Raw genomic sequence first — 20,006 nt, 5'->3', positions numbered from 1 at the left:
TTGACACCCCGACACAGCTCCGCCAGTCCAGACACTTCACAGCCCGGCCCACCAGAACTCACAGCTCTGCACAACTTCTCCTGCACTGCCCTGACCATTCCCAGGCCTGGTACCAAAAAAGGTCCAGGTGATGATGATGTTCTAATTTTCCCTATTGAAGCAAGCTGTGAAGACAAAGATGAAGAATCAGAGGCTTCTGAAGGAAAACGAGCTGATGCGCGATGCGCTGCTTTGGATGCGGCAGCCGGGTACCCCGGCCCTTCGGTAACGAGCTGCCCCGTTCCTGCCACTCCCTTGTTACGGGGCAAACACTAATTAATACGTCTGACATCAAAGCGGTGCCCGCAGAGAAACAAAGGTTTGTTTTCCTTCCCCGGGAGAAAGAACAAAAGCAAAGATAAAAACTCCAAAGCCCCAACGTTGTCAGAAGGGCAAGCGCTGCTCCAAAGCGGTTCTGTGGCGGCGTCTTTCTGAACAGCCAAGCGCTTTGAAGTTGTGATGATCGTCCTGGCGCTTCTGAGAAAAGCTTCCTGCAGGACTTCAGCTGGGAGGCTGTGCTGGGGAAAGCGGCTGCTTGGTTTTTAGGGGACAAACTGGGTGGACCCAGGGTGGGTCTCTGGGTGCTTGTTGCCCTCCCAGTGCCTTCATCATCCCTGCCCTACAATTACTGACTCATTAGGGAGTCCCCGTGGAACGAGCAGCTTCCCAGCTGCTTTTGGAGCATTTTTGGCCCAGGACAGTAAAGGGTTTCCCTTGCTAAATTGCTGAGGGCTCCCTCCCCACCAAAAACCCACCCAAAGGGCTCAAAGCCACGAATCAGGGGCAATCAGCCCCATCCTCACATCAGCCCCTCGCTCAGGTCAACAGGGTAATTATCCGTGGGGTTAATTTCAGCTCTCATTACCACCAAGCTTGTCATAATGGAAACGAAGTAATTACTGTCGGCACTGGACAACAGTATTATGGTTGGCCACTCAAGTCTCCTTAGGAGTCAGACATGATTAACTTCATCTTGCCACCAAAATCAATATCAGAGCAATACTTGGTTCCTCTTTTTAATCACACGATGCAACTGTGTTACAGTCATAAATGCCCAATTAAAGCTAATTTCTCCCAAGCCCCCATTTCTGAAGCCTTTCTCTGCGTATCAATCGATCACACAGCGATTCATTAACTTGAAATAAGCTGGAAACCATTTCCAAAGGGAAAATCGAGTGGAAAAAGCACTTCTGGTGTGGCAGGGGTGGCAAGAAGAGGTGGGAGGGTGGAAAAGAAACGGGAGGAAAGACGTGACCTGAGAACATCACCCCAACATCGCAGCCTCCAGCGCGGGAATAGTGTTAATAATCGTCCTGTGACTCTGCACCGTGCTTCCCCAGCTCAGATTCCTGTCAGTGGCGACAGGGAACAGCCCTAAGAATGTCAACCAGAAATTGAAATGACTTGAAACTGCCTTGTGCAACAATATCTGCCCTATAAGCCTGTGGTTTCGGCAGAAAATCAGCAGATTTCCAATGCATCGCCCTTTGCATTTGTGAGGGGAGGAGGGCGCTGGCTGGAGAGCCCGCTGGAACATTCCCGTTTCCCTGCAGCCGCAGCCAAGCCGAGGTGGCCGAGCCGAGGCGGCTGAGCCGAGGCGGCTCCGCAGCTCCAGAGCCGGCACTCACCCTGGGTAATGACTCCTCCCTGCTGTGCCCCGCATGCCATGCAGGATCGGTGCCATCGAGCTCTGCCGCAGGAGCAAAAGCAGCTTCACCCCGTGACACCCAGGGGATGGAGACCCCTCAGCACCCAAGGCAGCTCTTCCACCTCCCAACAAGCAGAAAATACCTGGGTTGGGGTTTTCCCCCACTGTAAGGTTTTTTAAAGTTCTCCAAAGCACTTCAATCATTATTTCCAAGCTCAGCAAACTGCTTCAGGCCCACCAGCCCCCTGGGCTCTGCAGGGACAACAGAACTGCTGGATGTGAGCAACCCCTGACAGGAGGGCCTGGCACCACCTTTTCTACCTAATTGGGGAATTGGCTCCACCTCTTGCAGCACCTTGTGCTGCTTTAGGCGCAGCTGGAGCCTCGGCCACGTGTCCTGGCAGCTCCCCCGGGTTTCACCACCCTGTTCTAGCAGAGCCATTGCCCAGGGGCTGCGCGGGCGCTGCCAGAGCCACCTCACCTCAAGCCTGGCTCAAACACCAGTTCCATGGCCCCAACCCTGTGTGAAATCTCTGCTAAAAAGGAGGAAAGTCATTAAAATTGGTCCACGCACCCTGCGAGGCTGTGTCCTTACAGCTGACCTGGGCGCATCGCTGGGGCAGATGTGGAACTGGGGAGAGGAATAGCTTTAGTGACCTCAGCCCTATGGATCCTGCTTGCTCTAGATCCCCAAACACTTTATCTTTGCCAACAGCCCTTTGGTCACAGAGGGGAGATGTGGGGCTGCGCGACGTCCTCACCACACACCCGGCCCTTCAGAACTGAGACCGAGCCCAGACTGGAAATCAGTCACAGGAAAGGAACGTCACCTGCCATCTTAAACACCAGCAGCTCCAGTCTAAGAGAGACCAGCGTATGGACACATTGGGTTTATTTGCTTTTAAAGACATTTACATTATTTGTAAACGCACACAGGAGAGAACAGCCAAGAAATAAAAATCTAACCCTGATTCTTGTGTGTCCCTACATGCTCAACATCCATTGCAGAAGCTTTTTCAAGTGTTTGTGCAAAGAGCATTTTAGTGACAAAGCTTTTTTCCCAAGCTCTTAAAAATGTCAACCCTGAAGTTAACTTGAAAGTCAACGCCCGTTGGCTGGAAAGGTCACGGGTCTCTGGTTTGTCTCTGCACAGATCCTGTGAGCACTGAGGGTCCTGGGCACATCCGTGATAACAGATGACCCGAGATGTTCCTGGAAACACAGAGAAAGCTGGTGGTTTGGTGGGGAGATGACCGCGTGATGCCTGGGCCTGGCTCCTGTTTGTGTCTGGGGCAATTCTGCCCGATTTCTCGGCCATGGAAAGCGGGACGGGGGGCTCGGCCCTTTCGGGTCGGCAGTCCCAGCGCTGCCCCTGCAGGCTGTGCTCTTGGCCTGGCTTGGTTTGTCTTCTCCACCAGGAAATAAACTGCAAAATGGCATTTCTGTTGCCCCATCCTGTGGCTGGGGGCTGGGTGCGACTGCCCACCGCTCCTTGCTCTCGCTGCCTCTGCATGGGCTGCACCTCCAGGGGGTGCGCGCTGTGCCCCATGCCTGTCCCCACACCACGGCTGCTGGTGGCACCCGATGGCTGGGCCACCTCATTCCATGGCTGGGCACTCATCAACCCATGGCTGGGCCACCTCGCCCCACCCTGCCCTTGCCCCATGGTGGGGCCACGAGACGCCTGAGGTTGGGTGCCCATCACCCTACTGATGGGTCACGCTTGTCCCATGGCTGCCTGCACCCCTTGCTCCCTGCACCCCATGGAAGGGCTGCCCTCGCCCCGCGCTGCCCTCGCTCCTCCGCGGTCGCCCCGCCCGCTCCCCCGGGCCGGGCCCCCGACGGGGCGGCCGCAGCCCGTTCCCGGGAACTCCGCGCGGTCCTTGCGCCCGCCCGCGCCGTCCCCCGTTACTCCCCCAGCCTCTCCCCTGCCCTCCCTGCCGAGGGGGGGCTCCTGGAGCGGGCCCCGGGGGCTCCCGGAGCTTCCCCGCAGCCGCCCCGCCGCGCTGAGCGCTCCGGTCCCGGGAGCCACCGCCGGGCTGGGGAGGGGATGGGGGGAGTGCGGGGGAGCTGCGGCTCCGCCTGCGGAACCGTGGGGTGGGATGTGCGCGTCCGAGCCCACAAAACCCCAGCGAAAGCGGCTGTGAGTAAGAACTGCGGCTGCCGGAGCTCTCCTGGCGAACACCCCCGGTGAACGGGCCGGCTCCTCCTCATCCTCGCAGCCCCGGGCAGGTAAGAGCCCCCGACGGGGGATCCCTCAGCAGGTCCCTCTGGGACTCAGCCAGGCTGCGGGAGAAGGACCCGCACCGGGCAGGGGGGCTGGCTCGACCCCCGCTAAAGGAATGGAGCTGAATAATTATTCTCTAAATTAACCATCGTGTTGGCTTCTCGGCTGCAAGTTTCAATCGGGATTTTGCATTCCCAGCCTGAGCAGGGCACGGGGACCTGGAGCCGCGTTAATCACCGTGTGCACTCTGCGTGTGCAGCCGTGAAGTAGAAAATCATAGTCTCTCTCAGTTAATTATGGGAGCTAATTAATTAATACTGTTTTGACTCTCCACTGAGGGGAGGAAGACTGTTCAAGTCCCGGTGAGGGGGATGAAGCGGTAATTTGACAGTGCGGGCTCCAAGAGGAGGGTCCTGGAGGGCCATTCTTCGTTTCCTTGCACTTTCTGCTCACACACATCTGACATCTTCCCCCTCGGCTGCTGGCGGGAGTTCTGTGTGCCCAGGGACAGCGACCACACGCTTCCAACCGCCCCCCTGCACCTCCAAACACCCCCATGGGTCCCACACGAGGGAAGAATAGGGAAAACCTCCCAGGGCAGGAGAAGCCCGAGCTCTGTGGATGATGGAGAAATAACCAAGGGGGCAAATAACGCAGTGGGATGGGGAACGGTGGGGTGGGCTGGGATGGAGAGAGGGCAGGGGATGGAGAGAGGGCAGGGGATGGAGAAAGAGCAGCAGCAGGGCTGGCAGGTCGGGGTGGAGCTGGCAGCGGAAAAATGGAAATTAAAAAATGCAGGAGTGGCTTTTATTTGTGCTCTCTGCCAGCACAGCTCCCAGGTTCCTCTCCATGAGGCATCCCCAGCTCCCCAGGGCAGCCCCTGCAGATCCCCGGCTGGTTAACCAGCTGGTTAACCATTTCATAGCTGGCTGATTAACCTTTTCATAGCCAGGGTCCCTGTTTTCTCTGTACCGGAGCTCTGCAGTGTCTGCCACAGGGCACATTCACTCTCAGAAAGTCACAGCATCTTTTAAACCAGCCAGCGCATCTCTGTGTGCTGTGCCAGAGGACCTGGACCCCAGGGACGGGTCCTTCTGCCCCAAATCCCACAGCCCATTCCTCTCCCTTTCAGGGCTGGCAGCCTGGTCCCTGACTTCGAGGTACACAGCAGCGGGGACACAGCGGGGACACAGCGAGGACGCAGTGAGGACGCAGTGAGGACACACCATGGCACACAGCCGGCTGCCCAACGGCTCCTGGCAGAACGGCTCAGCCCTGCTCTTCAGCGGCCTGGACCTCCTCCTGGAGCTGAAGCCGCTCTTCATCCCGCTCTACGCCACGCTGGTGGCGGTGGCGTGCACCGGGAACCTCTTCCTCATCCTCCTCATCGCGCTCACCAAGAAGCTGCACTGCACCACCAATTTCCTGATCGGGAACCTGGCGGCGGCCGACTTCATCATGTGCCTGGCCTGCGTCCCCCTCACCGTGTCCTACGCCTTCGAGGTGCGGGGCTGGCTCTTCGGGATGTTCATGTGCTACTTCGTCACCCTGATGCAGGCCACCACCGTCTTCGTGTCGGTGCTGTCCCTCACCGCCATCGCCATCGACCGCTACGTGGTGGTGGCGTACCCCATCCGCAGGAGGATAAGCCGCAGGTCCTGCGTCTGCCTCGTGGCCTGCATTTGGCTGCTCTCCATCGTGGCCTCGGTTCCCACCTCGCTGCACACCCACTACTTGGATCTCAACGCCATCGGCCACGACATGATCATCTGCGAGGAGTTTTGGAAGCACGAGGAGAGCGAGCGGCTGCTGTACTCGTGTTTGATGCTCCTCTTGTCCTACATGCTCCCGCTTTTGGCGGTATCCGTCTCCTTCTGTGCCATCACCTACCACTTGCGGAGGAGGAACATCCCGGGCGCTGCCTATCCCTGCCAGGACAAATGGACCAAAACGAAGCAGAAGACGTTCCGGGTGCTCACGGTCTCGGTGGTGTGCTTTGCCATCTGCTGGCTGCCCCTCCAGGTCGTGAACTTCATCCGAGACATCGACGAGGAGTTCACCATCCTGGACAAGAGGTACGTCAACGTCATCCAGGTCTCGTGTCACCTGGTGGCCATGAGCTCCGCCTGCTACAACCCTTTCATCTACGCCTCCCTCCACGACAAGTTCTGGGTGCACCTCAGCAGGTACTTGTACCGCAAGAAGAAGAGCTCCAGCGTCACGTCCTGCAAGGCTTCTCGCTTCAACACCTGCTCCACCCTGGCAGATGCTCCCACTGCGGTCTCGGAAAAGATCGCTTTGCAGGCTAGATTATCTTAACTGAAGGACCTCAAGGGATCGGTTTCTCTTTTGGACCCCGTGTGCTGTAGGCTGGACACGGGAGCTGGTGGCTGGTCGTGGTGTCATGGTGGAGAAACACTTCACACCGCCGGTCAGCAGCCCAGTCACAAACGTAAAATCTGAATCCTGAACAGGGAAGAAAGTTAAGACGGAGGCATTGCAAACAGAGGGGGAGATCCCTGAAGGATTTCCCACTTCCGAGCTAAAAACCATCTGCACAGGGAGCAGCAGAGCAGCTGGAAGGACACGGCAATGAAACAAGAGTCTCTTGGCTCTTTGAGCACTTACCCTATAGCTCGACTCATGGCTGGGCACAGGGTATATACCCTGTAGATCAACTCACAACTGGGTATGGGGTATATACCCTATAGCTCAACTCACAACTTGGTATGGGGCATATACGCTACATCTGGAATCACAGCTGGGTACAGTAGGTGGCTGGTGCTTTATCTGGAGCACAACATCTTCCCCCTGCCACTTATTTAGGAGGCGGGTCGGCTCCTAAACAAGACAAACACACATCAGGTGCGTTTTAAAAACTCTTTGGAGAGCATGTGTCTTCATTTTGTCGGATAAAGATTGTTCCTAAGCAACAGATAGCGCTTTCTGCCTCTGGAAGAACACCAGGTCTCACAGGTAGCAGTTAAATTGCTGTGCATTTTTTCTTTTAAATTGCGGTTCGTTGGAGAAAGGACAATATGCATTAAGAAATGCGCATTCCTCGGTCGGAGACTGTGTGGGAGCACGAGGCCGCCGAGAGCCGACGGCGAGTTTTGAGTGGGGGCGACTTTCATAAGCTGCTTGACTTGGGGAGCAGCCACCTCTGCAAGCAGGCGGGGGGGCCCAGCGCGTCCAGCCAAACAAGCACAGCGGTGACATCGTCCCTGTTCTTCGCAGCCGAGCCGGACTCAGGGGATGGGGCACCCAGGAAGATCTCAAGCAATGTGCTGGCAGAGGAAGATGTCTTGATCTCCACTCTCAGAGCGGACGAAGATCATATATGTGCATGCTCAAGCTCCTTGGGTGCAGGTGGGAACCCTGCCGGTGGGCTGCTCTCACCCAAAAACTGCGGGACAAAGGGTGGCTTTGTTTGCTGGGTTCTGTTGGTGTCTTCAGACACTTGGTGCATCCAGCTGCGAGCTGCTGCCCGTTCACCCTCCCGCCGCCCGCTCTGCGGTGCTGCAAGGACCGTCCTCTGCGGTGCCCCCCCAAGCGCCGCGTCCCGGGGGGGCTGGTGACCTCCACTGCGCACCCCAAAGCAGCTGAACCCCCTTTGCTTTCTGCAGCTTTCCTGTGGCAGATGCTGGATCGCTTGTCCTGGAGGAGCAGAGCAACCCAGAACGTGCATGGCTTGTCCTCCCCTCTAATAAAGGCTTAAAAAGCTCAGGCTGTGTGTTTGTATTGATTCGAATCCAACAAAAATCCTCACTGTGGCTTAATCGCCTCCTGGGAAGCCCATCAATTCAGATGCGTTTGTCGTTGTCACTGGCGATGGCAGATCCTTGGGGGCTGGACTGAGATGGGGGCTGGAAAAACGAGGTGGCTCCGGGTTTGGGAGACCTCTGGCTGGAAAGAAAAGGTTAATGTGCATGTCCAACAAGGTAATGACTGGAGATGTGCTTTTATTCACTTTGATTCCTTGCTCCAGTGCTACAAACACCCCGTACCTGCCTATGCCCTGCCTGCTCGGGCCAACGTGGCTTTGCAGCCCCACGGCTTCTCCTCCGGCCACGGCCTCTCAGTCCTCCTCATATGTGCCAGCAAATCTGCTTCTTACTTTTAAAAAGTCATCGCGCCCTCACCTGAACCAGTTAACCCCCAAGTGAAATGGTTTTGCTTCAGGTGAAGCTCAGGATGGGGCTGAAGGGCATTTACCGAGCGGGCACGGCCAGTCGAACTGCGATGGTGCCTTTTTTCAGCCCGGGGATTGTCCCCACGCCTGGGGCAGCACAGCCCACCGCGTGGGCCCCCCCAGCCGCTGCGGGCGGACGGGCAAACGGGGAAATCCCGCTCCCTCTGGTTTTGGCATCATCCCTCCGCTCCAGCTGCCCCCTCCCGCCCCTGCTGCTGCAGCCGCTGCCGCGGGTCGGCTCCCAAACCACCAGCCTTGGCTTGCGAACGCGGGACGGGTGGCACCCCCAGAGCAGCTGCGCTCAGACACGGCGCCGGGCCGGTGCCAGCGCCGCAGCCGCCGGAGCAAACGCCATGAGCTGCAGGGCCAAGGGAGCAGTGCCAGGGCTGCAGAGAAAGGCACAGACCCAAATCTCGGGGCATATTTTCATGCCATAAACTTACACGTTAATGAGATCAAACCCAAAGCGATAGCAGAATGTCAGTAGGTGACAAAAGAACCTAGAAAAAGAAATGGTAATCAAGCTTAAAAGCCGTTTTTTTAATGCTGGTAAATGTAAGCTGGATTTTTCAGGGTTGAACTGCGGGGTTTCCTATTCAACAGGGCAAATTCCAGATGATTTCTCTGCAGCCAGCATCGCTTTAAAGCCTCCAGTGCTCTGTGGCATCGAGACGAGCTCTGAGGGTCTAAGGGCAGGAACCATCGTCCCGTCTTTCACGAGCCTGGGCAAAATGGAGCTTTTTCTCCATTTGGCATTTTTGATAGAGGTATTAGGAAGGTGCAAAATTGCCTGGAGGGACTAAAAGCATTTCTGCCTCTTGTAGCTTCAGTGGGAAAATGGGCCTGGCTGGTAAATCTCTGCTAAGCCAGGACTAAGTGCTGGCCGAGGCGCCCTGCCTGCCAAAGCCCAGCGGGGATTCCTCAGGCCAGCGCCGGCCGTGGCCAACACAAACTGCTGCCGCTGGCACCGGGCGGCTCTTGCTTGGTACAGTCATTTCTACCTTTAATTAGCTTGCGGAAACAATAAGCAAAGTGACTAAGTCGCCCAGTCCCTTTCAATCAGGCAGCTGAGCCGCGGTCGGGCAGTGAAACACAAAGGACGCCTCTAAGGAGGGTGAATCAGGTAGGAATGGGTGAAGTGCTCATGATTGCCTTTCAAAATCAACGTATTTCAAACTAAACAGGTTTTTCCCCTGGGATTTTGACTCTGGGAAGCCATTGGGCTGGGACGAGGCCGCCCACTTGCCGGCAGCTCTGATTTTGGACCCATGGGGAACGTTTTCCTGGGAGACAGACGGCACTGAAATGGAATGGGACGGACAGACGGACGATCTGCCGAGCTCCTGTTCTGCGGGCGCTTCCCACGGCTTTGCAAAGCTGAGCTCTTGGGGACGCGGCAAACACAGTTTCTCTGCCAAAGGCAACGGCTGCCTGTGAATCGATAGCAAAAATAAAACCCAAATATATGAGAATCTTTTCTAGATCATTTCAAAGGTTGCTTGTTCCAATTGAATTCTGCAGCTGACACCAAACAGTACAAAGAGGAATGTAAACGGGGCTTTTCATCTTCTGTTTTCTGACTCCTGTTTGAACAGAAACGTGGAGCTCCTTGCATCGTTATTCCTCCATTGCGTGGCTTAGTTTATTTTGCCACATGGCTTAAAAGCTTTTTGCTACACAAGAAAAAAGTCCGGCTCAAAGCCTACAAGGAAAAAACACACAAATCCTTAGCAAAGTGGAAGAGTAAATAACTATAAAAAACCCACAGTGCTGCTGCAAAAGGGAGCTAAAGCAGCCGGGGGTATCGATCCCACCTTGCAATAGGAATTAATTACCAGTGTATTGTGTGGCTTGCGCATGGTTTGGATTTGAAATACCCCAGTGTTTCACTATTGAGATGCTGTGGGGTGATCAGAGGGGGTTCCCGGCGCCCATGGGTGCTCAGGGGGCTCTGCGGGAGCTCGGGTGCCCTGGGACAGTCCGTTGGGCAGGGGACATGGGTGACTGTTCCCTTCCCCTTCCCAATTCAGCTTTTTGCTGCCTCTTCCGTTCCCAGTGGCGGAGTTGGAGCCTCCTGATCCCCTCCAGCCCTCAGTGATGCCAAGACCTTGCTCGCAAAGCCTGGACGCACCCCCTGACAGGGGAGTTTTTATTTTGCTGCTTTCAATGAAGAAGCTGGGGACGAGATTTGGGTCCTGCAGGGTCTGTGGGACCCGCGCCCCAAGGCACCAACGTCCCTTCCGAGTCCAAGTCCCCTCGGGGCGGGTGAGGCTGCAGCACCTGTCACCAGCAGCCGCCCGGCTCCGGCTGCTGCTCCGGGAGGGGGAGGAAGCTTTGCCGAATCTACCCGGCTTGTTTCCCCCGTGGGACGGGGCGGGCTGGAGAACATCAGCCGTGTGCAATCCTGACCAGCGCTCAGGGCTTCACGAGCCGGGCGCTGGGCAAACAAGAGTGAAAGCCAAACCTTTCTGACCTTTGGCTGAGGATGCAGAGGAAGACAAGCCAAAGCATGCGAGCATTTGTGATGTAAAGTCTTAAATAAGGAATTCACTGCAGCCTCAGCCCTGATTTCCTTCTCTGAGTGGCCTGAGTCCCCATCAGCTTCAATTATTTTTTCCTGAGTCCCCACCAGCTTCAATTATTTTTTCTTTGAACACTAAAAAAAGAACCACAACAAGGGACAGAGGCAGCAGCGACAGAAGATGCAGGTTCTGCTTGTGGTGGGGAACAAAACCTGCAAAACCCCATCAAGAAGGGGGGTTCATACAGCGTGGGGCTTGCGGGAGCCAGAATGAGGCTTTTTTAGCCATGGGGGGTTATGGACTGAACCTGGTTTGCTCAAGATCTCATCTAAGATCTGAGAGACGCAAACCTATTCCTTCCCAAAATCTGCTGAGAAATGCAGGACGATTCCCTGCAAGTTTCTTATGAGAGAATAACGTCCCCCCAATTATTCAAGCCTCTTCTAAATTCAAGGCTGTGCGTGAGGCATCTACAGAACGGTCAGAGTTCACAGAACCTGCGCTTTATAAAGATCTTGTAACTATGAAGAGCCAGCAGGTGAATGTGGCAAAGGGGGCAGGACGCGGCCCTTCCCTCGCGCGGTTTGGCCAGGGTTCGTCCAGCCTTCCTGCTGTTTGCTCCCGCTCAGCGCTAATTGACCTAAAAGGACGGCGGTTTTCCTCTGTGCCGGGTTATTAGTCCTCCTTGCAAACAGCAGCACTGGAGGAAATCACGGGCTCTTATCCAGCATCGATTCTTTCTCTCTTAATTTCCTCCCATCGCAAGCTCTATTACTTCACTCTTAATTAAAACCCCTTAAATTGCCCTAAATGGCTCTTCTTGGCCTATTTTTTCCCTGACTGGGGCTCAGAGGCGCTAATGCAATGAGGTGGGGACCCACCAGCCCTTCACCCCCACAACCTGAAACCATTTACGTGTCTGCAGGACCTTTTAGAAAACGCATCTATCAGTCCTAGAGAACGGATCTACAAAGAGCACGAGGTTCCCGCTCCCACATTTCCAAACTAAACTAGAATTCGCAGTTACTGAGCACCAGGAGAACAGGTTCCCACCCCCAGGTTCCCCGTCGAGATGTTTTGCTCATGTCTCCAAATTACCTGCAGGAAATGGGGAAATACTGTTCAGCCAGGGTGAGCTCAGACCCCAGCGTCTTCTGAGAATAAACGCAGAACCGCTCCAGAAATCCAGCAGCCACACTCGCTGATTCGAAGAAACTGGATATAAAAGGAAGAACATAATTTGTTTACTTAATGCAAGTAAATTAGACAAATGGGTGATAAAAACATGTTTGAAGGCTGTCTCTGCAGAGCGCTGCTACCAGAGCCAGTGGGTATAAAGGGGATAATTGTCTTGAATCACCCTCCATTATTAAGACTTTTGCCAAATATTCTGCAAAGCCCGTTCCCTCCTTGCGAATGCTCTTGTTGGTTGGGATGTGGGTGATGGCCCAGGCTCTTGCCAGCTTGGTTTTGCTCTTGGTCTCAGCAACAACCCACAAATAGCTTCTTATTAATAACAGCCTGTTGTCTGGAGCTGGAGAGGTTCTAAATTAGCCCAAAGTTGGGCAGCTGAAGAGGTTTTTTAATTAACATGAGAGTCTTGAACACATGCGCGTCCTCCTTAAATTTTTTATCAGTTCCTTTGGTAAAAGAGATGAAGATCTCCGGGTCGGAGGTCTTTGCACGTTGCAAATGTCCAATCAATTTTTGATTGCTGTGTCTCGGTTAATTTCAGATGCTGAGATTAAGCTCTTTTTAACGGTCAAGACGAGGTACAAGATGATCCACTTCTCAGCTGAGGACAGTATTTTTGATCGATAAGCTTGTTCTCTCCAACCCCCAAGACATTTCAGTGGTGGTGGCCCGGGACCCCGGGCAGGTACTCCTTGGGGTGAAACCCTCGCACTTAGGGAGCTCTTTCCCAGCATATTAGACATTGGTATTTAAAGACCTCGCTCTCCTCTACCGAGATGTAGTGGCCAGAACGTGGCCCAGGAGCGTCCAAGATCTATCGTCATTGCCTCGGAAACTGGTAACACTGCATGCGGGCGGATTGCCAGCTCCTTTTTGCTCACATGCTCCTCCTTAAATTGATTGTAATTAGTGATTTTTGAGCTGCTCCATTTTTTGTCCCCCATGCCCACCCTCCACCGCGGTGGCCTGGTGGCTCCATCCTCAGCCCAGCCACCGGGGTGCCAGCACTGCTTGGTAACGGAGCTGGACCGGCATTGCCAAGGGGGTTCTCTCTGCCACAGACCTGCCGAGGGGAGAACACAAAACCACAGACCCACAGAGGGATTCGACAGCAGCCAGGGCCCGGGCTATTCAGCCTCAGCTCTAAGAGGAAGATAATATTAGTTATTATGGTGCTGTTCTTTAGAAAGCACTCGAGAGATTATAATTTGAAAGAGCTTACAATTTGAAAGAGCTTACATACATGCCAGGTATTATTACCATTATTTGATTATCATTCAGGTTTCTCCCACAGCCACAAATGATGAAATCCTTTGTCCTGCCTTTCGGAATAAATTGAGATGTAGCATTAGCTATAAACGTACATGAAGGATCACTGATTTTTTTTCATGTGTACTGAATCGCCTCTTGGAAATTTCCTCCTTTGTCTCCCAATCAGGCACAGCAAACAAAATTAGCCTGGTAATTTTCCACTGGTTTTAGCTCTCCCCCTTGCTATGCCGGTTCTGCCTTGATGGCGTCGGTGGTGGAGGCGACTGCAGTTGACAAAACAGCCAATAAAAGAACTTACTCTGCTCAACTGGGACCAGCGGACAAATCTCTTCTCATGGAGGAACTTGGCTGGAAAATTCTTAGGACATGTCGATTTATTTTGTTACCCTGTTTATCAATAATAATATTATGGCTCTAGCCAGGGATCCCTTCATCGCTGATTTCCTGGGCAGGTTGTGCGAAATCACCGTCACATTTCTGTGTAAGCAGAGATTTCACGGGCCGTACGAACTGTGCCCGTCTCTGTCTTCTCAGGTCTTGGTTCCAGCTGAAGAGGCAGGTTTGCAACATGTACATGAGCAAAACAGGCTTGTTTTCCCCTCTTTGGGCGAACACCAAGCTCAGGGCTCCGGTGATGGTTTTTCCCGGCAGAAAGGCTGTTCTGTCCAGCCCCCTTCCCAAGGGCTCTGTTCTCTGTTCTCAAACTTGACTCCCGAGCATGTTAGCGCATCCCGCTCCCAGCTCCGCTCTGTTTGCTGAGCCGCTGCCTTGTGTTAGAGACTCTTCCAGCCCTGAGCTCCACTTTGACTTTCTTATCAGCCACGAGTGGCGAGCGCTGCAGGACAAACGTGTCCTGTGCTCTGCAGGCGGCGGCTGTGGCCGCGGGGACGGAGCCGGGCTGCGATGCTCCCCGGACGCCAGAACAGCCAAGTGACGTGTCAGCTGGAGCAGGGGGGGTGTGCTGGTGAGCGATGGGGCGTCCCGGCACAGCCTCAGCTCCCGCCTTTGCTCCAGCATCAGTGCCAGCCTGGACGCTCACTCCTCGGCCACTGGCACCTGCTTCTTGGTGTCATTTCTCCCCATCTAGTGCAGGTAAAGAGGGAAGAGTCCTATTTAAACCACAACATCTTGCTTGTCTTTCCAGCCCTCAGTTTGGAAGGGCTGCAAGGGTCTCGAGCAAGAGGCTCTGGCAGCACAAGAGCTGGAGTTTCCAGGAGATCACCCCAAAAGCAGCCAGCTGGCCCCGTTTCTGCCCAGCTGACATCAGCGGCCAAGCTGGCTCGGAACTACCTCACGCTGCGGAGCTCCTGTGCCAGCAATTTGCTCCCTGCCAGGCCCTGCGGGACTTGGCAGAGCCGAGCGCTCCTGCATCTACCCGAATAAGAAGTAATTTACCCCGGGGAGAGATGAGTCACGGTTTGCGGCGGGGGATGCTGGGTCAGGCTCAGGCGCTGCCTCTCCCGCCGCTTCCCGGCGCAGCATCCCCCCGTCCCGCGGCCAGCCTGTGCGAGCTGCACGGCTGCCCCGGCCCCGCGGCACACACGGTGCTCTCCTGGCCGCTGTGTGCACGGCGCACGCACGTCCCGAGAGAGCCAGGGGCCACCAATGCATTGCAAAGAGCGAGCTTTATTTCAGTCACCTCTCTACTGGGGGACCTCCGAAGCTGCAACTAAGCTCCCAGGCAGAGGTGACACCAGCGGGGACGCGGGTGCTGGTCAGTTCAGCCCTGCTGGAAGGGCTGGCTGGCTGGCTATGCTCGCCTATATTTCAAGGCTTAGAGCAGACGCAGCCTCTTGCTGTGCTCTGCTCTTTCTCCAAACAAAGCAGGAACCTCCGACATGACAAGGTACCGCAGGGTTTCTCTCAGCCCTATGTTATCTAACGCAGAGGTTCTACTTGTCAAGCACACAAGGTCAGTAAAACAGTTCGTGTGATGTATGTGTTTCTTTATACCCCAGCTGCGGGTCACTTGAGCGTGTTCGCCTTTCCCCTCCTCGCCCGCTCTCCTGCAATCCCCTACACCTGGCCCTCTGCTCTGGCCCCTCCGGGCACGGGCTCTCGGCAAAGTGACTCTCGCAGCCTCGGAGGAGATGCTGTTATGCAGGGACAGCTGCAGAACAGGGATGCAGAGGGATGAACATGCTCAACAGGCACCGGATCAGCGATTTTCCCATCATCTGCAGCTGCCCTGGTGCTCCCTGGGGTCACAGCGTCTCCTTCGGGAACCACTGATGTCGATATTCTTGAAATGGCTGTTAGATACCAGAGCTGTCACAGCAAATCCAGCTCCTCACTCCCTGGGTCAGCGCAGGGTGACAAGAAACACATTGCAGACCGAGCAACACGCTTAGCAAATAGATGCTAACACGTCTTCGTTCCTTATCTCAAACCTCGCTTTTCCCCATCAATATTATTGGCATCATCTTTTCAGCAGGCAGCCAACATCTTGCATGGGCAGGGTGAGCTGTGAAAGGGCTAGCGCTGCTGCTGAAATCCCAATCAACTGAACCATCATAACATCTCCCACAGGTACCTCCAATCCAGCAAAGCCTTGGGAGCGACTGGGATTTTGTATAGAACTTACAGCTGGGGAAGGGACTCGGGAAAACCCTGTTGGGTGGGTACAAGAGTTGGGTGGGTACGACTCTTGGGTGGGTACAAGCATTGGGTGTCCCCAGGGGTGCTGCAGTCACGGTGCTGTCACCAGGGTTTGAGTATCATCAGGATGCTCAGCACTGCGAGCAGGCGCGCTCCCCACTCCTCCCAAGCCCTGTCACTGCTCCTGGGGTTTTTTAGGGGGGTCCCAGTCTGAGCCACTTTTCCCCACCTTTTTGTTCAAACCCATCCTTTCCTGTGTCTTTATCAAGTAGCAGCTCCCTTTTGAAGCTGTTCCTCTATTCAGACGAGATTAGGAGGGTTAATTGACATTTTGTAGGTATGAAAGATGACTGGTGGTAGAGGGAAACCTTCTTGTAAAAAAAGGTCCTAGCAGCTCCAGCAAAGCCCATCGCAGAAGCATTTCCCAGCAAAAAACAAACAAACCAACCTTAATTAATAATCCTTTTCATAAGCAGTATACACACAGACAGCACATCGAATCCACCGAAAGCAGTTTGGCTTTCCTGAGTAGATAAATCCTGAACATTCAGCTCTTGCAGCCCCCGGAGTCCCCGGGCGCCCCCCGAGCGAGCTGCTGTCCCAGGGGCACCCTGTTCCCAGGGAGCTCCAGCATCCCAGTTCAATGGCTGCTCTGCTGCCGACCATCCGCGGTGTTTGCGCGGCGCCCGCGGGCGGCTCCCCCGCCTCACCCAGAGATCCCCCGCCTCACCCAGAGATCCCCCGCCTCACCCAGAGATCCCCCGCCTCATCCAGAGATCCCCCGCCTCACCCACAGATCCCCCGCCTCACCCACAGATCCCCCGCCTCACCCACAGATCCCCCGCCTCCTGCCTCATGAAACATTCAGAGCCGTGTTTGCGTCAACTGTAATTTCAGGAGTGATAACAAGAAAATCTCTTCGCAGCCGAAGAGCTGGCTCCAAGCAAAGCCTTTCCCCAGCCTCCTTAAAACCGCAACTGCTTGTCTTGCTGCTGCTGCAAGACACTCGTCACCTGCAGGTCCCTTCAGCCCCATTCTCTCACCCCACCTCTCGAGGAGGAACGCGTGGGGGCCGACCCCACACCATAGATGTTCTGGTTGTTTAAAACAAACAGGGTTAAAGAGCTGACAAAGATGAACTATTGCTTTTTCTGACAGCAGCACGTCAGATGGCAGAGGATGGAGCTGATGCTGCATGCAGAAATTGCTCTCCCAACACTAAAAATGCGCCTTGTGTAAACGACGTTCCATGTCTCTTACACCTTGAGGAGAACGAAACCACGACATGCCAGAGGTGACCGAGAGCAGCCTTCTAAGGACGAGCTGTTCTACCCACCACCGTCTCCCTCCTCCTCATTTCGCTGGGCGAATTTGGAGGCACCGTGGGCACGGTCACGGCTCAGCCTTGGCAGGGCTCGCCTGCGCCTGTGGAGCGTCACCTTCCAAAATCAACCACCACGTGCAGGCAAAACACCTGCCCAGCGTCACAGCATCCAAACACTCACCTCGGGTTTATAACTTACGAGGTAACATATAGAATAACCCGGTTTAATTTCTTGAATGACTTCTGCTGCCTTGCGAAATGGACTTTGTCCAGCCCATGCTCCTCCCCGCCTCTGCCAACACTTCAAAGCCTGATTGCCAAAGAGATAGGACAATTATTTTGCTTAACTCAAACAAATAATCTTGTTTAATTCAAAGCTGCAAGCCTACGACGATAAACCCTCTGAGGATTGAAACCAAAATCACTGCTGGTGACTCGGTAGGTGCCAATTTCCAGCGGGCACATGGTTCTTACCCAAATATCAGACATTTTCAGCGGTTTTACTGCTCAGCTCAGACCAGCGGAATCCCACTCACGCTCCGCAGCACAGAAAGGGCAGCGGGGAAATGCCCCAGATCTCGCTGGTCGGGCAAAGCGGGGATTTCCACGCTGCCGTTACCTCTCCGTGAACCGATGCGTCCCTCAGCAGTGCCGAGTTACCGAATTAGCATCAGCTGCAGCTGATTCATGAATGTACCCGTTTCCCTCTCACTACATATTCCCAAGGTATCTCCTCCACCTTGGCTTGCTGCAAGATGATTTTGAGAGCTCACATTTTAATTTCTTTAAGCACGGCAAGCTCTTGCTTCAGCAAATTAACGAAGATTTCTTAAACTCCAGTTTACTTTTCATTCAGTTTGTTTACCCTCCATTCAGCTCCCCCGGCAGATGGCAGGAGGCTCCTTAATTACGCTGAACATTCACCACGTCCTCTCTCAGAGAAAAACCTGGTGTCTGCCGTACTTAATTCTACATTTTGCCCAACTGGTGATGGGAGATGGGGTGACCTTGTGCCGGTCCCCAGAGCTCTCCCCCAAAGCTCTCCCAGCTCGGTACCACTGCCAGAGCTCCCAAAATCCACAGATGGAGCAGGGATGGGAGAGTCCCCCATTAAAAAACCCACAACCAGAGCATCACTTTTACTGCATGTTAATATCCCCCTTTTTAGGGTGATGAGGAAGAGCCGGGGGTCACCGCTTCAGGCAGCGCAGGGGCTGCTGCTGAGTCTGATCGTGTTGTGGACATGCAAGGGGCGCCGCAGCGTGCGGGGTGAGGGGCACTAATTTCAGAAAACGAGTGTGAGCGCTTTTATTGTCAGGAAGGCGAAAGCTGCGGCGAGCGGCTCCCGTTGCTATAGGAACCCATCAGCCCCTGGGAAAAGCCCAATTGCTGGACCGCGATGGCTCCTCCATTGGTGGCAGTGGGGGCTCCGGCTGGTGACACCCTCGCTGTGGAGCGTGGGGACGGCTCCAGCGCCGCGGTTCCACGGCAAGAGCCGCTGCACAGGCCTTGTGCTTACACACAGATACACCCCTCACCAAAACCTGCTGCTGGGCTCTGAGCTTCCACACGCCTGGGTGGAAACAGCCTCGGCTCGGGGTGTCTAAACCTGCCCAGATGTTGGCCTCTGGATGTGCCCACTTCTTCTCTGAGCCATGGGAAGACCATGGAGAGCCCGTTCAGCTGTACCTGCCTCTTGTAGCCACATGAAATTCGGCAAAATCCATCCCCGACCTGGGAGGGATGGTTCCTGTTCCCCTGCAAACCGATTTTAAGCCCCGCTTCTTGCATGCAAAGTCACAGCATGAACAAGCCCGTGTGGTTTTGGGGTATTTTTCAGCAGTTGTACAACGCAACGCTTATCTAGCAGACACAAATGCAGCAGCGTGGGTGTGGGTGGTGATGGGGACTCCTCCATGTGCCTGGACAAAGGGAAACTGGACCCGCCTGATAAACAAGGTCAGAGCCTAACGGAAGAGATAGGGATGGAGAGGCTGACGCAGAAGCAGCTCTGCACCACCACATAAACTCGCGAAACACAGAGCTGCTTCAAAGGAAAACCTCTAACGAAAACCCACGTTCCAGAAAATACAAAGACTTTGTGCATACTAAGCGCTGGTGCCGCTCAGGGGAGGTTTTCAGGCGGGGGGAGCTTTGCTGCTGCAAACACGGCAACATCCCCATCACACAAACCCCAGATATCGCTCCAAACCTCTGGTGTGTCTGAATTCAGAAATCAACGGGATGGAGGGATGCGCTCAATCAAAATGATGGAAATGGCATGTGGACTCTGATACACAGGCAAGGGGAAAGAAAAAGCATCTGGCCCCAAAACTTGCCAAAATGGAGCTCATTTGCTTGCGCCTAGCCCAGGCACGCCAGACCGAAGTGAAGAGCTGAGTGAGATGGATGCGAGAGCATCAGGGCCAGGCCAGGCGCGTCAGCTCAGCAGCGAGCCCAGGCTGCCAACGCTCCTTCAATGTCCTGAAAGAGCAGGGGTTGAAAGACACGGTGACAGTGGCCCGGGAGAAGCGGGAGCTGGGACACGGCTGTTTGGACAGGGGGACGAAGGGTCGCTGCAGATTGTCTCGGGGCCCTGAAGGGAAAGTGTGTTTGCTGCCAGCCTGCCCGTGATGCTGATAAACGTCCACAATTTTGGATTCAGATCCCTGCAGCTCTTTATCCTCCCAAAACAGGGAAAAAAGGGCATTGCAACAGTCATGCTGGGTTGCAACAGGAGCCTGGACAAAGCTTCATCTGGCAAAAGGATGAATTCTTCAGATTTACCCTCAAACTCAGCCAAGGGCACAGCCGGGTGCTTCTTACCTGTGCAGGGACCGTCACCCTCCGGGGCACCCCGAGCGCAGAGCAACACCACGAGACATCCAGGCAGGGTTTCTGACGCTCATTCCTCCTGTATTAACAAGAAATCTTCATTTACACACTTGCCACGGGGAGTTCTCAGCCTGCCAGCTCCTTCCTTCCACCGA

General features: G+C 54.7%; 1 protein-coding gene across 1 annotated transcript; it reads left to right on the top strand.

Annotated features, from left to right (window-relative positions):
• Nucleotides 1-5,141: 5,141 nt before the first annotated feature.
• On the top strand, nucleotides 5,142-6,233 carry LOC309442333 (prolactin-releasing peptide receptor-like; the record flags this gene model as incomplete). The annotated part of the gene is made up of 1 exon (XM_082058097.1): nucleotides 5,142-6,233. The coding sequence occupies one exon, from the start codon at nucleotides 5,142-5,144 to the stop codon at nucleotides 6,231-6,233; it is 1,092 nt and encodes a 363-aa protein (XP_081914223.1).
• Between the last annotated feature and the right edge of the window lie 13,773 nt (nucleotides 6,234-20,006).

The sequence above is a fragment of the Streptopelia decaocto genome (genome assembly GCF_964273445.1).
Source record: "Streptopelia decaocto genome assembly, chromosome: 7".
Taxonomy (NCBI): Eukaryota; Metazoa; Chordata; class Aves; order Columbiformes; family Columbidae; genus Streptopelia; species Streptopelia decaocto.
The sequence above is the reverse complement of the archived record's forward strand: the minus strand, read 5'-3'. Positions and strand labels throughout refer to the sequence as shown.